Source organism: Salmo salar, chromosome 01, assembly GCF_965601325.2.
Source record: "Salmo salar chromosome 01, fSalSal1, whole genome shotgun sequence".
Classification (NCBI taxonomy): Eukaryota; Metazoa; Chordata; class Actinopteri; order Salmoniformes; family Salmonidae; genus Salmo; species Salmo salar.
Genome location: NC_138291.1, coordinates 183,380,900 through 183,398,775, shown reverse-complemented (window position 1 = coordinate 183,398,775; position 17,876 = coordinate 183,380,900). Strand labels below are relative to the sequence as shown.

Here is a 17,876-nt window from a genome sequence, read left to right as displayed (position 1 = left end):
CTGCTGTTACTACTGTTACTACTGTTACTGCTGTTACTACTGTTACTGTTACTACTGTTACTACTGTTACTACTGTTACTGCTGTTACTACTGTTACTGTTACTGATGTTGCTACTGTTACTGTTACTACTGGTACTACTGTTACTGTTAGTACTGTTACTACTGTTACTGTTACTGTTACTACTGTTAATGTTACTACTGTTACTACTGTTACTACTGTTACTACTGTTACTGTTACTGCTGTTACTGCTGTTACTGTTGTTACTGTTACTGCTGTTACTGTTACTACTGTTACTACTGTTACGGCTTGTACTGTTGTTACTGCTGTTACTACTGTTACTGTTACTACTGTTACTGTTACTACTGTTAATGCTGTTACTGATGTTACTGCTGTTACTGTTACTGATGTTACTACTGTTACTGTTACTATGGTTACTGTTACTACGGTTACTGTTACTGTTACTACTGTTACTACTGTTACTGTTACTACTGTTACTGTTACTACTGTTACTGTTGCTACTGTTACTACTGTTACTGATGTTACTACTGTTACTGTTACTGATGTTACTACTGTTACTGATGTTACTGTTACTACTGTTACTGCTGTTACTGCTGTTACTGTTACTGCTGTTACTGCTGTTACTGTTACTGCTGTTACTACTGTTACTACTGTTACTACTGTTACTACTGTTACTTCGGTTACTACGGTTACTACTGTTACTAATGTTACTACTGTTACTATGGTTACTATGGTTACTACTGTTACTACTGTTACTAATGTTACTACTGTTACTGCCGTTACTACCGTTACTACTGTTACTGTTGTTACTACTGTTACTGTTGTTACTACTGTTACTGTTACTACTGTTACTACTGTTACTGTTACTGTTACTGTTACTGTTGTTACTACTGTTACTGTTACTGTTGTTACTACTGTTACTGTTACTGTTACTACTGTTACTACTGTTACTGTTACTACTGTTACTACTGTTACTGCTGTTACTACTGTTACTGTTACTACTGTTACTACTGTTACTGCTGTTACTGTTACTACTGTTACTGCTGTTACTGTTACTACTGTTACTGCTGTTACTGTTACTACTGTTACTACTGTTACTGCTGTTACTACTGTTACTGTTACTGCTGTTACTACTGTTACTGTTGTTACTGTTACTACTGTTACTGCTGTTACTGTTACTACTGTTACTGCTGTTACTGTTACTACTGCTGTTACTGCTGTTACTGTTACTACTGTTACTGCTGTTACTGCTGTTACTGTTACTACTGTTACTGCTGTTACTACTGTTACTGTTACTACTGTTACTGCTGTTACTGTTACTACTGTTACTACTGTTACTGCTGTTACTGCTGTTACTGCTGTTACTGTTACTGCTGTTACTGTTACTACTGTTACTGTTGTTACTGTTACTGCTGTTACTGCTGTTACTGTTACTACTGTTACTGTTACTGCTGTTACTGTTACTACTGTTACTGCTGTTACTACTGTTACTGTTACTGCTGTTACTGTTACTACTGTTACTGCTGTTACTGCTGTTACTGTTACTGCTGTTACTGCTGTTACTGTTACTGCTGTTACTGCTGTTACTACTGTTACTGTTACTGCTGTTACTGTTACTACTGTTACTGATGTTACTGCTGTTACTGTTACTGCTGTTACTGTTACTACTGTTACTGTTGTTACTGTTACTGCTGTTACTACTGTTACTACTGTTGCTACTGTTACTACTGTTACTACTGTTACTACTGTTGCTACTGTTGCTACTGTTACTGCTGTTACTGTTACTGTTACTGCTGTTACTACTGTTACTGTTACTGTTACTGCTGTTACTACTGTTACTACTGTTACTGCTGTTACTACTGTTACTACTGTTACTACTGTTACTGTTACTACTGTTACTACTGTTACTGCTGTTACTACTGTTACTGTTACTACTGTTACTGTTACTACTGTTACTACTGTTACTGCTGTTACTACTGTTACTGTTACTACTGTTACTACTGTTACTGCTGTTACTGTTACTGCTGTTACTGCTGTTACTGTTACTACTGTTACTACTGTTACTGATGTTGCTACTGTTACTGTTACTACTGTTACTGTTGTTACTGTTACTGCTGTTACTACTGTTACTGTTACTACTGGTACTACTGTTACTGTTACTACTGTTACTACTGTTACTGTTACTACTGTTACTACTGTTACTGCTGTTACTACTGTTACTGTTACTACTGTTACTGCTGTTACTGCTGTTACTGTTACTACTGTTACTACTGTTACTGATGTTGCTACTGTTACTGTTACTACTGTTACTACTGTTACTGATGTTACTACTGTTACTGTTACTACTGTTACTACTGTTACTGTTACTACTGTTACTACTGTTACTGTTACTACTGTTACTACTGTTAATGTTACTACTGTTACTACTGTTACTACTGTTACTGTTACTGCTGTTACTGCTGTTACTGTTACTACTGTTACTACTGTTACTGCTGTTACTGCTGTTACTGTTACTACTGTTACTACTGTTACTGATGTTGCTACTGTTACTGTTACTACTGTTACTACTGTTACTGTTACTACTGTTACTGTTACTACTGTTACTACTGTTAATGTTACTACTGTTACTACTGTTACTACTGTTACTACTGTTACTGTTACTGCTGTTACTGCTGTTACTGTTGTTACTGTTACTGCTGTTACTGTTGTTACTGTTACTGCTGTTACTGTTACTGCTGTTACTGTTGTTACTGTTACTGCTGTTACTGTTACTGCTGTTACTGTTGTTACTGTTACTGCTGTTACTGTTGTTACTGTTACTGCTGTTACTGTTGTTACTGTTACTACTGTTACGGCTTGTACTGTTGTTACTGCTGTTACTACTGTTACTGTTACTACTGTTACTGTTACTACTGTTACTGCTGTTACTGATGTTACTGCTGTTACTGTTACTGATGTTACTACTGTTACTGTTACTATGGTTACTGTTACTACGGTTACTGTTACTGTTACTACTGTTACTACTGTTACTGTTACTACTGTTACTGTTACTACTGTTACTGTTGCTACTGTTACTACTGTTACTGATGTTACTACTGTTACTGTTACTGCTGTTACTACTGTTACTGATGTTACTGTTACTACTGTTACTGCTGTTACTGCTGTTACTGTTACTGCTGTTACTACTGTTACTACTGTTGCTACTGTTACTACTGTTACTGATGTTACTACTGTTACTTCGGTTACTACGGTTACTACTGTTACTAATGTTACTACTGTTACTATGGTTACTATGGTTACTACTGTTACTACTGTTACTAATGTTACTACTGTTACTGTCGTTACTACCGTTACTACTGTTACTGTTGTTACTACTGTTACTGTTGTTACTACTGTTACTGTTACTACTGTTACTACTGTTACTGTTACTGTTACTGTTACTGTTACTGTTGTTACTACTGTTACTGTTACTGTTACTACTGTTACTACTGTTACTGTTACTGTTACTACTGTTACTACTGTTACTGTTACTGTTACTGTTGTTACTACTGTTACTGTTACTGTTGTTACTACTGCTCCTGCTGTTACTGTTACTACTGTTACTGTTACTACTGTTACTGTTACTTTTACTGTTACTACTGTTACTGTTACTACTGTTACTGTTACTACTGTTACTACTGTTACTGTTACTACTGTTACTGTTACTACTGTTACTGTTACTACTGTTACTGTTACTGCTGTTACTGTTACTGCTGTTACTGTTACTGCTGTTACTACTGTTACTGTTACTACTGTTAATACTGTTACTGTTACTACTGTTACTACTGTTACTGCTGTTACTGTTACTGCTGTTACTACTGTTTCTACTGTTACTTCTGTTACTACCCTACTCATTCCAGGGTATTTCTATATTTGTAATATTTTCTAAATTGTACAATAATTAGTGAAGACATAAAAACTATGAAATTACACATGGAATCATGTAGTAACCAAAAAAGTGTTAAACAAATCAAAATATATTTTATATTTGATATTCTTTAAAGTAGTCACCCTTTGCCTTGGTGACAGCTTTGCACACTCTTGGCATTCTCTCAACCAGCTTCATGAGGTAGTTACCTGGAGTGCATATAAATTAAGAGGTGTGCCTTGTTAAAAGTTATTTTGTGGAATTTCTTTCCTTCTTAATGTGTTTGAGCCAATCAGTTGTGTTGTGACAAGGTAGGGGTGGTATACAGAAGATAGCCCTATTTGGTAAAAGACCAAGTCCATATTATGGCAAGAACAGCTCAAATAAGCAAAGAGAAACAACAGTCCATCATTACTGGTCAGTGAAGGTCAGTCAATCCAGAAAATGTCAAGAACTTTGAAAGTTTCTTCAAGTGCAGTCGCAAAAACCATCAAGTGCTATGATGAAACTGGCTCTCATGTGGACCACCACAGGAAAGGAAGACCCAGAGTTACCTCTGCTGCAGAGGATAAATTCATTAGTTATCAGCCTCAGAAATTGCAGCCCAAATAAATGCTTCACAGAGTTCAAGTAACAAACACATCTCAACATCAACTGTTCAGAGGAGACTGGGTGAATCAGGCCTTCATGGTCGAATTGCTGCAAAGAAACCACAACTAAAGGACACCAATAGGAAGAAGAAACTTGCTTGGGCCAAGAAACACGAGCAATGGACATTAGACCGGTGGAAATCTGTCCTTTGGTCTGATGAGTCCAAATTTGAGATTCTTGCTTCCAAGAGCCGTGTCTTTGTGAGACGCAGAGTAGGTGAAAGGATGATCTCTGCATGTGTGGTTCCACCGTGAAGCATGGAGGAGGAGGTGTGATGGTGTGGGGGGTGCTTTGCTGGTGACACTGTCGTTGATTTATTTAGAATTTAAGGCACACTTAACCAGCCTGGCTACCACAGCATTCTGCAGCGATACACCATCCCATCTGGTTTGCGCTTAGTGGGATTATCATTTGTTTTTCAACAGGACAATGACCCAACACACCTCCAGGCTGTGTAAGGGCTATTTGACCAAGAAGGAGAGTGATGGAGTGCTGCATCAGATGACTTGGCCTCCACAATCCCCCGACCTCAACCCAATTGAGATGGCTTGGGATGAGTTGGACCACAGAGTGAAGGAAAAGCAGCCAACAAGTGCTCAGCATATGTGAGAACTCCTTCAAGACTGTTGGAAAAGCATTCCTCATCAAGGCAAAGGGTGGCTAGTTTGAAGAATCTCAAATATAAACTATATTTTGATTTCTCTAACACGTTTTTTGGTTACTACATGATTCCATATGTGTTATTTAATAGTTTTGATGTCTTCACTATTATTCCACAATGTAGAAAATAATACAAAATAAAGACAAACCCTTTGACTGGTACTGTAAGTATTCACACCTTTTTGCTATGACACTTCAATTTGAGCTCAGGTGCATCCAATTTCCTTTGATCATCCTTGAGGTGTCACTACAACTTGATCGGAGTCCACCTGTGGCCAATTCAATTGTTTGGACATGATTTAGAAAGAAACACACCTGTCTATATAAGGTCCAGTTGACAGTGCATGTCAGAGCAGAAACTGTACCATGAAGTCCATGGAACTGTCCTTATAGCTCCATGATAGAATTGTGATGAGGCATATACAGTACCTGGGGAAGGATATTAAACAATTTCTTGTGTGTTGAAAGTTTCCAAGATCACAGTGCTCTCCATCTACGGAACGGCCCAGACCAAGAAGAACCTTGGTCAGGGAGGTGACCAAGAACCCAATGACCACTCTGACAAAATTACAGAGTTCCTTGGCTGAGATGGGAGAACCTGCCAGAAGGATCACAGCACTTCACCAATATGGACTTTATGAGAGAGTGGCCAGATGGAAGCCTCTCCTGAGAAAAAGGCACATGACAGCACGCCTGGAGTTTGCAAAAAGCCACATGAAAGACTGAGATCATAAGGCAAAAGATGAGAAAATATGCAAAGCGCTACATCTGGAGAAAACCAGGCACAGCTTCAAGACTGTTGGAAAACCCGTCTAACACCATCCCTACCGTGAAGCATGGTGGTGGCAGTATCAGGGACTGGGAGACTGGTAAGGATAGTGGGAACAATGAATGGAACCAAATACAGGCAAATCCTTGATGAGAACTTGCTTCAGAGTGCAAACGACCTTAGACTGGGGTGAATATTTACATTCCAACAGAACAATGACCCCAAGCATACAGCCAAAGCAATGCTGGAATGGCTTCAGAACAAGAATGTGAAAGTGCGTGAGTGGCCCAGCCAAAGCCTAGACTTATTGAAAATATGTGGAAAGACTTGAAGATTGCTGTTCACCACCGCTCTCCATCTAACTTAACAGAGCTTGAGAAAATCTACAAAGAAGAATGAGAAAAAAATCCCCAAATCAAGAACTGCAAAGCTGAAACAGACATACCCAAGATGATTAAAACATGTAGTTGGTGCCAAAGGTGCTTCTACAAAGTATTGACTTCGGTGTGAATATTTATTGTATGTAAATTAGATATTTCTGTATTTCATTTTCAATGTTTTTAGACATTTGCTTTACTTTGTCATTATGGGGTATTGTGTGTAGATGGGCAAGAAAAAAAAACATATTTAATCCATTTTAAATTCAGGCTGTAACACAACAAAATGTGGAATAAGTCAAGGGGTATGAATCCTTTTCTGAAGGCCCTGTATATAAGGCTGCAAACAGTAGTTCTGTTGCTTGCAAATCCTGACTAGACTGAAGACGTATGATCGGAAAACTAACTGTTTACAGCACTGCTAACAGTAGCTACACACTGCAGACACAACATCTAACGTCTCTCTCTCCTGTCTCTCTCTCCTGTCTCTCTCTCCTGTCTCTCTCTCCTGTCTCTCTCTCCTGTCTCTCCTCTCTCTCTCCTGTCTCTCTCTCCTCTCTCTCTCCTGTCTCTCTCTCCTGTCTCTCTCTCTCCTGTCTCTCTCTCTCCTGTCTCTCTCTCCTGTCTCTCTCTCCTGTCTCTCTCTCCTGTCTCTCTCTCTCCTGTCTCTCCTCTCTCTCTCCTGTCTCTCTCTCCTCTCTCTCTCCTGTCTCTCTCTCTCCTGTCTCGTCTGTCTCTCTCTCTCCTGTCTCTCTCTCCTGTCTCTCCTGTCTCTCCTGTCTCTCTCTCTCCTGTCTCGCCTGTCTCTCTCTCTCCTGTCTCTCTCTCTCCTGTCTCTCTCTCTCCTGTCTCTCTCTTCTGTCTCTCTCCTGTCTCTCTCTCTCCTGTCTCTCTCTCCTGTCTCTCTCTCCTGTCTCTCTCTCCTGTCTCTCTCTCCTGTCTCTCTCTCCTGTCTCTCCTCTCTCTCTCCTGTCTCTCTCTCCTCTCTCTCTCCTGTCTCTCTCTCTCCTGTCTCTCTCTCCTGTCTCTCTCTCTCCTGTCTCTCTCTCCTGTCTCTCTCTCCTGTCTCTCTCTCCTGTCTCTCTCTCTCCTGTCTCTCCTCTCTCTCTCCTGTCTCTCTCTCCTGTCTCTCTCTCTCCTGTCTCGTCTGTCTCTCTCTCTCCTGTCTCTCTCTCCTGTCTCTCCTGTCTCTCCTGTCTCTCTCTCTCCTGTCTCGCCTGTCTCTCTCTCTCCTGTCTCTCTCTCTCCTGTCTCTCTCTCTCCTGTCTCTCTCTTCTGTCTCTCTCCTGTCTCTCTCTCTCCTGTCTCTCTCTCCTGTCTCCCTCTCTCTCCTGTCTCTCCTGTCTCTCTCTCTCCTGTCTCTCTCTCTCCTGTCTCTCTCTCTCCTGTCTCTCTCTCCTGTCTCTCTCTCTCCTGTCTCTCTCTCCTGTCTCTCTCTCTCCTGTCTCTCTCTTCTGTCTCTCTCCTGTCTCTCTCTCTCCTGTCTCTCCTGTCTCTCTCTCCTGTCTCGTTTCAGATGTTCAGTACGGGAGGCTTGGGTCAAACGTCACGCTGCTGTGTAGAGATGCACTGGACAGGTATGGTACACTAGGAGTCAGTCTGTATCACTATGTTCTCTAGAGGGTCTGGACAGGTACGACACACTGGGAGTCAGTCTGTATCAGAGCTGGACAGGTACGACACACTGGGAGTCAGTCTGTATTAGACCTGGACATGTACGACACACTAGGAGTCAGTCTGTATTAGAGCTGGACATGTACGACACACTAGGAGTCAGTCTGTATCAGAGCTGGACACGTACGACACACTGGGAGTCAGTCTGTATTAGACCTGGACATGTACGACACACTAGGAGTCAGTCTGTATTAGAGCTGGACATGTACGACACACTAGGAGTCAGTCTGTATCAGAGCTGGACACGTACGACACACTGGGAGTCAGTCAGAGCTGACACGTACGACACACTAGGAGTCAGTCTGTATTAGAGCTGGACATGTACGACACACTAGGAGTCAGTCAGAGCTGGACAGGTACGACACACTAGGAGTCAGTCTGTATTAGACCTGGACATGTACGACACACTAGGAGTCAGTCTGTATTAGAGCTGGACATGTACGACACACTAGGAGTCAGTCTGTATCAGAGCTGGACACGTACGACACACTGGGAGTCAGTCAGAGCTGGACACGTACGACACACTAGGAGTCAGTCTGTATTAGACCTGGACATGTACGACACACTAGGAGTCAGTCTGTATTAGAGCTGGACATGTACGACACACTAGGAGTCAGTCTGTATCAGAGCTGGACACGTACGACACACTGGGAGTCAGTCAGAGCTGGACACGTACGACACACTAGGAGTCAGTCAGAGCTGACAGGTACGACACACTAGGAGTCAGTCTGTATTAGAGCTGGACACGTACGACACACTGGGAGTCAGTCAGAGCTGACACGTACGACACACTAGGAGTCAGTCTGTATTAGAGCTGGACATGTACGACACACTAGGAGTCAGTCAGAGCTGGACAGGTACGACACACTAGGAGTCAGTCTGTATTAGACCTGGACATGTACGACACACTAGGAGTCAGTCTGTATTAGAGCTGGACATGTACGACACACTAGGAGTCAGTCTGTATCAGAGCTGGACACGTACGACACACTGGGAGTCAGTCAGAGCTGGACACGTACGACACACTAGGAGTCAGTCTGTATTAGACCTGGACATGTACGACACACTAGGAGTCAGTCTGTATTAGAGCTGGACATGTACGACACACTAGGAGTCAGTCTGTATCAGAGCTGGACACGTACGACACACTGGGAGTCAGTCAGAGCTGACACGTACGACACACTGGGAGTCAGTCAGAGCTGGACACGTACGACACACTAGGAGTCAGTCAGAGCTGACAGGTACGACACACTAGGAGTCAGTCTGTATTAGAGCTGGACATGTACGACACACTAGGAGTCAGTCAGAGCTGGACAGGTACGACACACTAGGAGTCAGTCTGTATCAGAGCTGGACTCGTACGACACACTAGGAGTCAGTCTGTATCAGAGCTGGACAGGTACGACACACTAGGAGTCAGTCTGTATTAGAGCTGGACACGTACGACACACTAGGAGTCAGTCTGTATTAGAGCTGGACATGTACGACACACTAGGAGTCAGTCAGAGCTGGACAGGTACGACACACTAGGAGTCAGTCAGAGCTGGACAGGTACGACACACTAGGAGTCAGTCTGTATTAGAGCTGGACACGTACGACACACTAGGAGTCAGTCTGTATCAGAGCTGGACACGTACGACACACTAGGAGTCAGTCTGTATCAGTATGTTCCCAATGCATGACACCGGGGAGTCAGTTTAATTTAGGAGATATTGTCCTCTCCCCTGGAGCTAATGTTACAGTACCCTTTGACTTAGAGTAATGCTCAGTCCCTGCCTTTTGACTGGCCCTGTGGAGTTAGTGTGCGGCTGTTTATTTTCTCTGACTGTTAGTAACTGTGACTGTATCTTTGTCTATTTGTGTGTCTGACTGAACCTTTGTGTATTTGTGTGCGTGTCTGTGTTGGTGTGTGGTTGTCTGACCGCCAGTAAACACAGTGATGTCATAATGTCTCTTTAGGACGTCCGTGGAGTGGCGTCTGAACAGGAGTTCCGTGTTGCCATGGCAGCACCGAGTGACATCAGACGGTCGTCTGGTCCTCGTGCACGCAGAACTCGCCGCCGAGGGTAACTACAGCTGCCATGACGAACAGGGACTCCTCATCCAGACCACCAGACTCCGGCTAGGATGTAAGGCTTCCCTTCCTCTCACTCTCCCCTCTATCCTCCCCCCTCTCCTTCCTCCCCCCTCTATCCTCCCCCTCTATCAACCCCCTCTATCCTCCCCCCTCTATCCTCCCCCCTCTCCTTCCTCTCCCCTCTATCCTCCCCCTCTATCCTCTCCCCTCTATCCTCCCCCTCTATCCTCCCCCTCTATCCTCCCCCTCTATCCTCTCCCCTCTATCCTCCCCCTCTATCCTCCCCCTCTATCCTCCCCCCTCTATCCTCTCCCCTCTATCCTCCCCCCTCTCCTTCCTCTCCCCTCTATCCTCCCCTTCTATCCTCCCCCCTCTCCCCTCTATCCTCTCCCCTCTATCCTCCCCCCTCTATCCTCTCACCTCTATCCTCCCCCTCTATCCTCCCCCTCTATCCTCCCCCCTCTATCCTCTCCCCTCTATCCTCCCCCCTCTCCTTCCTCTCCCCTCTATCCTCCCCCCTCTCCTTCCTCTCCCCTCTATCCTCCCCCTCTATCCTCTCCCCTCTCCCCTCCCCCTCTATCCTCCCCCTCTATCCTCTCCCCTCTATCCTCCCTCCCTCTCCTTCCTCTCCCCTCTATCCTCCCCCTTCTATCCTCCCCCTCTCCCCTCTATCCTCTCCCCTCTATCCTCCCCCTCTCCTTCCTCTCCCCTCTATCCTCCCCCTCTATCCTCCCCCCTCTATCCTCCCCCCTCTATCCTCTCCCCTCTATCCTCCCCCTCTATCCTCTCCCCTCTATCCTCTCCCCTCTATCCTCCCCCCCTCTCCTTCCTCTCCCCTCTATCCTCCCCCTTCTATCCTCCCCCCTCTCCCCTCTATCCTCTCCGCTCTATCCTCCCCCTCTATCCTCCCCCTCTATCTTCCCCCTCTATCCTCCCCCCTCTATCCTCTCCTCTCTATCCTCCCCCCTCTCCTTCCTCTCCCCTCTATCCTCTCCCCTCTATCCTCTCCCCTCTATCCTCCCCCTCTATCCTCCCCCTCTATCCTCCCCCCCTCTCCTTCCTCTCCCCTCTATCCTCCCCCTTCTATCCTCCCCCCTCTCCCCTCTATCCTCTCCCCTCTATCCTCCCCCCTCTATCCTCCCCCTCTATCCTCTCCCCTCTATCCTCCCCCCTCTCCTTCCTCTCCCCTCTATCCTCCCCCTCTATCCTCCCCCCTCTCCTTCCTCTCCCCTCTATCCTCCCCCCTCTCCTTCCTCTCCCCTCTATCCTCACCCCTCTATCCTCTCCCCTCTATCCTCCCCCTCTATCCTCACCCCTCTATCCTCTCCCCTCTATCCTCCCCCTCTATCCTCTCCCCCTCTATCCTCCCCCCCTCTCCTTCCTCTCCCCTCTATCCTCCCCCCTCTCCTTCCTCTCCCCTCTATCCTCCCCCCTCTCCTTCCTCTCCCCTCTATCCTCCCCCCTCTCCTTCCTCTCCCCTCTATCCTCACCCCTCTATCCTCTCCCCTCTATCCTCCCCCTCTATCCTCTCCCCTCTATCCTCCCCCTCTATCCTCCCCCCTCTCCTTCCTCTCCCCTCTATCCTCCCCCCTCTATCCTCTCCCCTCTATCCTCCCCCTCTATCCTCCCCCCTCTCCTTCCTCTCCCCTCTATCCTCTCCCCTCTATCCTCCCCCCTCTATCCTCCCCCTCTATCCTCCCCCCTCTATCCTCCCCCCTCTCCTTCCTCTCCCCTCTATCCTCCCCCCTCTCCTTCCTCTCCCCTCTATCCTCCCCCCTCTATCCTCCCCCTCTATCCTCCCCCCTCTATCCTCCCCCCTCTCCTTCCTCTCCCCTCTATCCTCCCCCTCTATCCTCTCCCCTCTATCCTCTCCCCTCTATCCTCCCCCTCTATCCTCCCCCTCTATCCTCCCCCTCTATCCTCTCCCCTCTATCCTCCCCCTCTATCCTCCCCCTCTATCCTCCCCCCTCTATCCTCTCCCCTCTATCCTCCCCCCTCTCCTTCCTCTCCCCTCTATCCTCCCCCTTCTATCCTCCCCCCTCTCCCCTCTATCCTCTCCCCTCTATCCTCCCCCCTCTATCCTCTCACCTCTATCCTCCCCCTCTATCCTCTCCCCTCTATCCTCCCCCTCTATCCTCTCCCCCTCTATCCTCCCCCCTCTCCTTCCTCTCCCCTCTATCCTCCCCCCTCTCCTTCCTCTCCCCTCTATCCTCCCCCCTCTCCTTCCTCTCCCCTCTATCCTCCCCCCTCTCCTTCCTCTCCCCTCTATCCTCACCCCTCTATCCTCTCCCCTCTATCCTCCCCCTCTATCCTCTCCCCTCCAGCCTCCCCCTCTATCCTCCCCCCCTCTCCTTCCTCTCCCCTCTATCCTCCCCCCTCTATCCTCTCCCCTCTATCCTCCCCCCTCTATCCTCCCCCTCTCCTTCCTCTCCCCTCTATCCTCTCCCATCTATCCTCCCCCCTCTATCCTCCCCCTCTATCCTCCCCCCTCTATCCTCCCCCCTCTCCTTCCTCTCCCCTCTATCCTCCCCCCTCTCCTTCCTCTCCCCTCTATCCTCCCCCCTCTATCCTCCCCCTCTATCCTCCCCCCTCTATCCTCCCCCCTCTCCTTCCTCTCCCCTCTATCCTCCCCCCTCTCCTTCCTCTCCCCTCTATCCTCCCCCCTCTATCCTCCCCCCTCTCCTTCCTCTCCCCTCTATCCTCCCCCTCTATCCTCCCCCCTCTATCCTCCCCCTCTATCCTCCCCCCTCTATCCTCTCCCCTCTATCCTCCCCCTCTATCCTCTCCCCTCTATCCTCTCCCCTCTATCCTCCCCCCCTCTCCTTCCTCTCCCCTCTATCCTCCCCCTTCTATCCTCCCCCCTCTCCCCTCTATCCTCTCCGCTCTATCCTCCCCCTCTATCCTCCCCCTCTATCTTCCCCCTCTATCCTCCCCCCTCTATCCTCTCCTCTCTATCCTCCCCCCTCTCCTTCCTCTCCCCTCTATCCTCTCCCCTCTATCCTCTCCCCTCTATCCTCCCCCTCTATCCTCCCCCTCTATCCTCCCCCCTCTCCTTCCTCTCCCCTCTATCCTCCCCCTTCTATCCTCCCCCCTCTCCCCTCTATCCTCTCCCCTCTATCCTCCCCCCTCTATCCTCCCCCTCTATCCTCTCCCCTCTATCCTCCCCCCTCTCCTTCCTCTCCCCTCTATCCTCCCCCTCTATCCTCCCCCCTCTCCTTCCTCTCCCCTCTATCCTCCCCCCTCTCCTTCCTCTCCCCTCTATCCTCACCCCTCTATCCTCTCCCCTCTATCCTCCCCCCTCTCCTTCCTCTCCCCTCTATCCTCCCCCCTCTCCTTCCTCTCCCCTCTATCCTCCCCCCTCTCCTTCCTCTCCCCTCTATCCTCACCCCTCTATCCTCTCCCCTCTATCCTCCCCCTCTATCCTCTCCCCTCTATCCTCCCCCTCTATCCTCCCCCCCTCTCCTTCCTCTCCCCTCTATCCTCCCCCCTCTATCCTCTCCCCTCTATCCTCCCCCTCTATCCTCCCCCCTCTCCTTCCTCTCCCCTCTATCCTCTCCCCTCTATCCTCCCCCCTCTATCCTCCCCCTCTATCCTCCCCCCTCTATCCTCCCCCCTCTCCTTCCTCTCCCCTCTATCCTCCCCCCTCTCCTTCCTCTCCCCTCTATCCTCCCCCCTCTATCCTCCCCCTCTATCCTCCCCCCTCTATCCTCCCCCCTCTCCTTCCTCTCCCCTCTATCCTCCCCCTCTATCCTCTCCCCTCTATCCTCTCCCCTCTATCCTCCCCCTCTATCCTCCCCCTCTATCCTCCCCCTCTATCCTCTCCCCTCTATCCTCCCCCTCTATCCTCCCCCTCTATCCTCCCCCCTCTATCCTCTCCCCTCTATCCTCCCCCCTCTCCTTCCTCTCCCCTCTATCCTCCCCCTTCTATCCTCCCCCCTCTCCCCTCTATCCTCTCCCCTCTATCCTCCCCCCTCTATCCTCTCACCTCTATCCTCCCCCTCTATCCTCTCCCCTCTATCCTCCCCCTCTATCCTCTCCCCCTCTATCCTCCCCCCCTCTCCTTCCTCTCCCCTCTATCCTCCCCCCTCTCCTTCCTCTCCCCTCTATCCTCCCCCCTCTCCTTCCTCTCCCCTCTATCCTCCCCCCTCTCCTTCCTCTCCCCTCTATCCTCCCCCCTCTATCCTCCCCCTCTATCCTCCCCCCTCTATCCTCCCCCCTCTCCTTCCTCTCCCCTCTATCCTCCCCCCTCTCCTTCCTCTCCCCTCTATCCTCCCCCCTCTATCCTCCCCCCTCTATCCTCCCCCCTTTTTCCTCCCCCCTCTATCCTCCCCCTCTTTCCTCACCCCTCTATCCTCCCCCTCTCCTTCCTCCCCTCTCTCCTCCCCCTCTATCCTCCCCCCTCTATCCCTGAGAGGGGTGGGACCAGAGAGGAAAAGCTTCTCCTATTATTAGATATTGCTCTAACAGATTGAGCTGTGAGGAATCCCCTCATTATAATATGTTTATTGTATTGTTGTGTATCTTTCACAGGTACATCTATCCTCAGAAAGACTGAATCTCTCACACATACAGAGATACAGCATCAACACACAGAAATACAGCATCAACATACAGAGATACAGCATCACCATGCAGAAATACAGCATCAACATACAGCATCAACATACAGAAATACAGCATCAACATACAGAGATACAGCATCAACATACAGCATCAACATACAGAAATACAGCATCAACATACAGAAATACAGCATCAACATACATAAATACAGCATCAACATACAGAAATACAGCATCAACATACAGAAATACAGCATCAACATACAGAAATACAGCATCAACATACAGCATCAACATACAGAAATACAGCATCAACATACAGAGATACAGCATCAACATACAGAGATACAGCATCAACATACAGAGATACAGCATCAACATACAGAAATACAGCATCAACATACAGAGATACAGCATCAACATACAGAAATACAGCATCAACATACAGAAATACAGAAATACAGAAATACAGCATCAACATACAGAAATACAGAAATACAGCATCAACATACAGAAATACAGCATCAACATACAGAGATACAGCATCAACATGCAGAAATACAGCATCAACATGCAGAAATACAGCATCAACATACAGAAATACAGCATCAACATACAGAGATACAGCATCAACATACAGAAATACAGCATCAACATACAGCATCAACATACAGAAATACAGCATCAACATACAGAAATACAGCATCAACATACAGAAATACAGCATCAACATACAGAAATACAGCATCAACATACAGAAATACAGCAAATACATCCAGAAATACAGCATCAACATACAGCATCAACATACAGCATCAACATACAGAAATACAGAGATACAGCATCAACATACAGAGATACAGCATCAACATACAGAAATACAGAGATACAGCATCAACATATAGAAATACAGAGATACAGCATCAACATACAGAGATACAGCATCAACATACAGAAATACAGCATCAACATACAGCATCAACATACAGAAATACAGAAATACAGCATCAACATACAGAAATACAGCATCAACATACAGAGATACAGCATCAACATACAGACATACAGCATCAACATACAGAAATACAGCATCAACATACAGCATCAACATACAGACATACAGCATCAACATACAGAAATACAGAAATACAGCATCAACATACAGAAATACAGCATCAACATACAGAAATACAGCATCAACATACAGAGATACAGCATCAACATACAGCATCAACATACAGAAATACAGCATCAACATACAGAGATACAGCATCAACATACGGAGATACAGCATCAACATACAGAAATACAGCATCAACATACAGAGATACAGCATCAACATACAGCATCAACATACAGAGATACAGCATCAACATACAGAGATACAGCATCAACATACAGAAATACAGCATCAACATACAGAAATACAGCATCAACATACAGAAATACAGCATCAACATACAGAAATACAGCATCAACATACAGAAATACAGAAATACAGCATCAACATACAGAAATACAGCTTTGAGATGTATTTCTTGTGGTGTTGATCATGTGATTAATTATTTCTCATCTCTTTTTCCTCAGATCCTCCCGGGCTGCTCAGCATTTCCTGTCTTGTGCCCAATCACAGCCTAGTATTGTGTTCATGGGTGGAGTCTGTGAAGACCCACCTACCAGCCCTGTACCACACCTCCTATAGGTAAGCTTGGGTAGCGTAGCCAGAAACCCGTTGGTGGATGGGCCTGCAAAACGTTTGGTGGGCAGAAATTGAAGCGCTAAAATCATAATTAAAACATAGAATTACACCAGTAACACCTGATTTCACAGACCATTTATTTACAATGTAAATTCATGCCTGTTGCATTTCACAAGCGACTCACAGCCTACACAACACACACACACACACAATAAACCGTAGGCTATAGCTCTGAACTAGAACGTAGTGCCATGCCGTTGGACAGGTCACAACAGGCCTCTGTTTTACTGGATCACAGACAGGATATCAGTGGAACTAACTGCAGAACACGCATAGGCCTTTATAGATGTAAACTTAAAAACAAAGATTACATGATTGAATTGAGAATAGTCTGATATATTATTAATAGAAAGCCTATAGTCATTATCAAATTATGAATGAAGAGACTGATGAGCAGGGAGCCAAGCTTTTTATTTCTCTTACATGGGACTTTTTCCAAATCTTATTATTTATTTTTTTAACCAGGCAAGTCATTTAAGAACAAATTCTTATTTACAATGACGGCCTACACCGACCGAACCCAGACGACGCTGGGCCAATTGTGCTCCGCCCTATGGGACTCCCAATCACGGCCGGATGGGATACAGCCTGGATTCAAACCAGGGTGTCTGTAGTGACGCCTCCAGCACTGAGATGCAGTGCCTTAGACCGCTGAACCAGGGTCTGTAGTGACTCCTCCAGCACTGAGATGCAGTGCCTTAGACCGCTGAACCAGGGTCTGTAGTGACTCCTCCAGCCGCTGAACCAGGGTCTGTAGTGACTCCTCCAGCCGCTGAACCAGGGTCTGTAGTGACTCCTCCAGCACTGAGATGCAGAGCCTTAGACCGCTGAACCAGGGTCTGTAGTGAAGCCTCCAGCCGCTGAACCAGGGTCTGTAGTGACTCCTCCAGCCGCTGAACCAGGGTCTGTAGTGACTCCTCCAGCACTGAGATGCAGAGCCTTAGACCGCTGAACCAGGGTCTGTAGTGACTCCTCCAGCCGCTGAACCAGGGTCTGTAGTGACTCCTCCAGCCGCTGAACCAGGGTCTGTAGTGACTCCTCCAGCACTGAGATGCAGAGCCTTAGACCGCTGAACCAGGGTCTGTAGTGACTCCTCCAGCCGCTGAACCAGGGTCTGTAGTGACTCCTCCAGCACTGAGATGCAGTACCTTAGACCGCTGAACCAGGGTCTGTAGTGACTCCTCCAGCCGCTGAACCAGGGTCTGTAGTGACTCCTCCAGCACTGAGATGCAGTACCTTAGACCGCTGAACCAGGGTCTGTAGTGACTCCTCCAGCACTGAGATGCAGGGCCTTAGCCCGCTGCGCCACTCGGGAGTCCGAGTGCTGTGAACAGTATCTTTAAAAAAAAAATCAACATTTTATTTTTTATTTCACATTAAGCAACACACAAGGCAGGATCACATTACAAATATACATCACA

At 47.1% G+C, this 17,876-nt stretch overlaps 1 protein-coding gene across 1 annotated transcript in view; it reads left to right on the top strand.

Annotated features, from left to right (window-relative positions):
* The window catches only part of LOC106572564 (interleukin-11 receptor subunit alpha), a 59,426-nt gene that overhangs the window by 24,485 nt on the left and 17,065 nt on the right, over positions 1 to 17,876 (top strand). Inside the window, exons 3-5 of the mRNA XM_014146861.3 lie at positions 7,900 to 7,960; positions 10,017 to 10,186; positions 16,284 to 16,398. Of these exons, the coding sequence (XP_014002336.1) occupies positions 7,900 to 7,960; positions 10,017 to 10,186; positions 16,284 to 16,398 (346 nt within the window). The remainder of the gene's footprint in view (positions 1 to 7,899; positions 7,961 to 10,016; positions 10,187 to 16,283; positions 16,399 to 17,876) is intronic.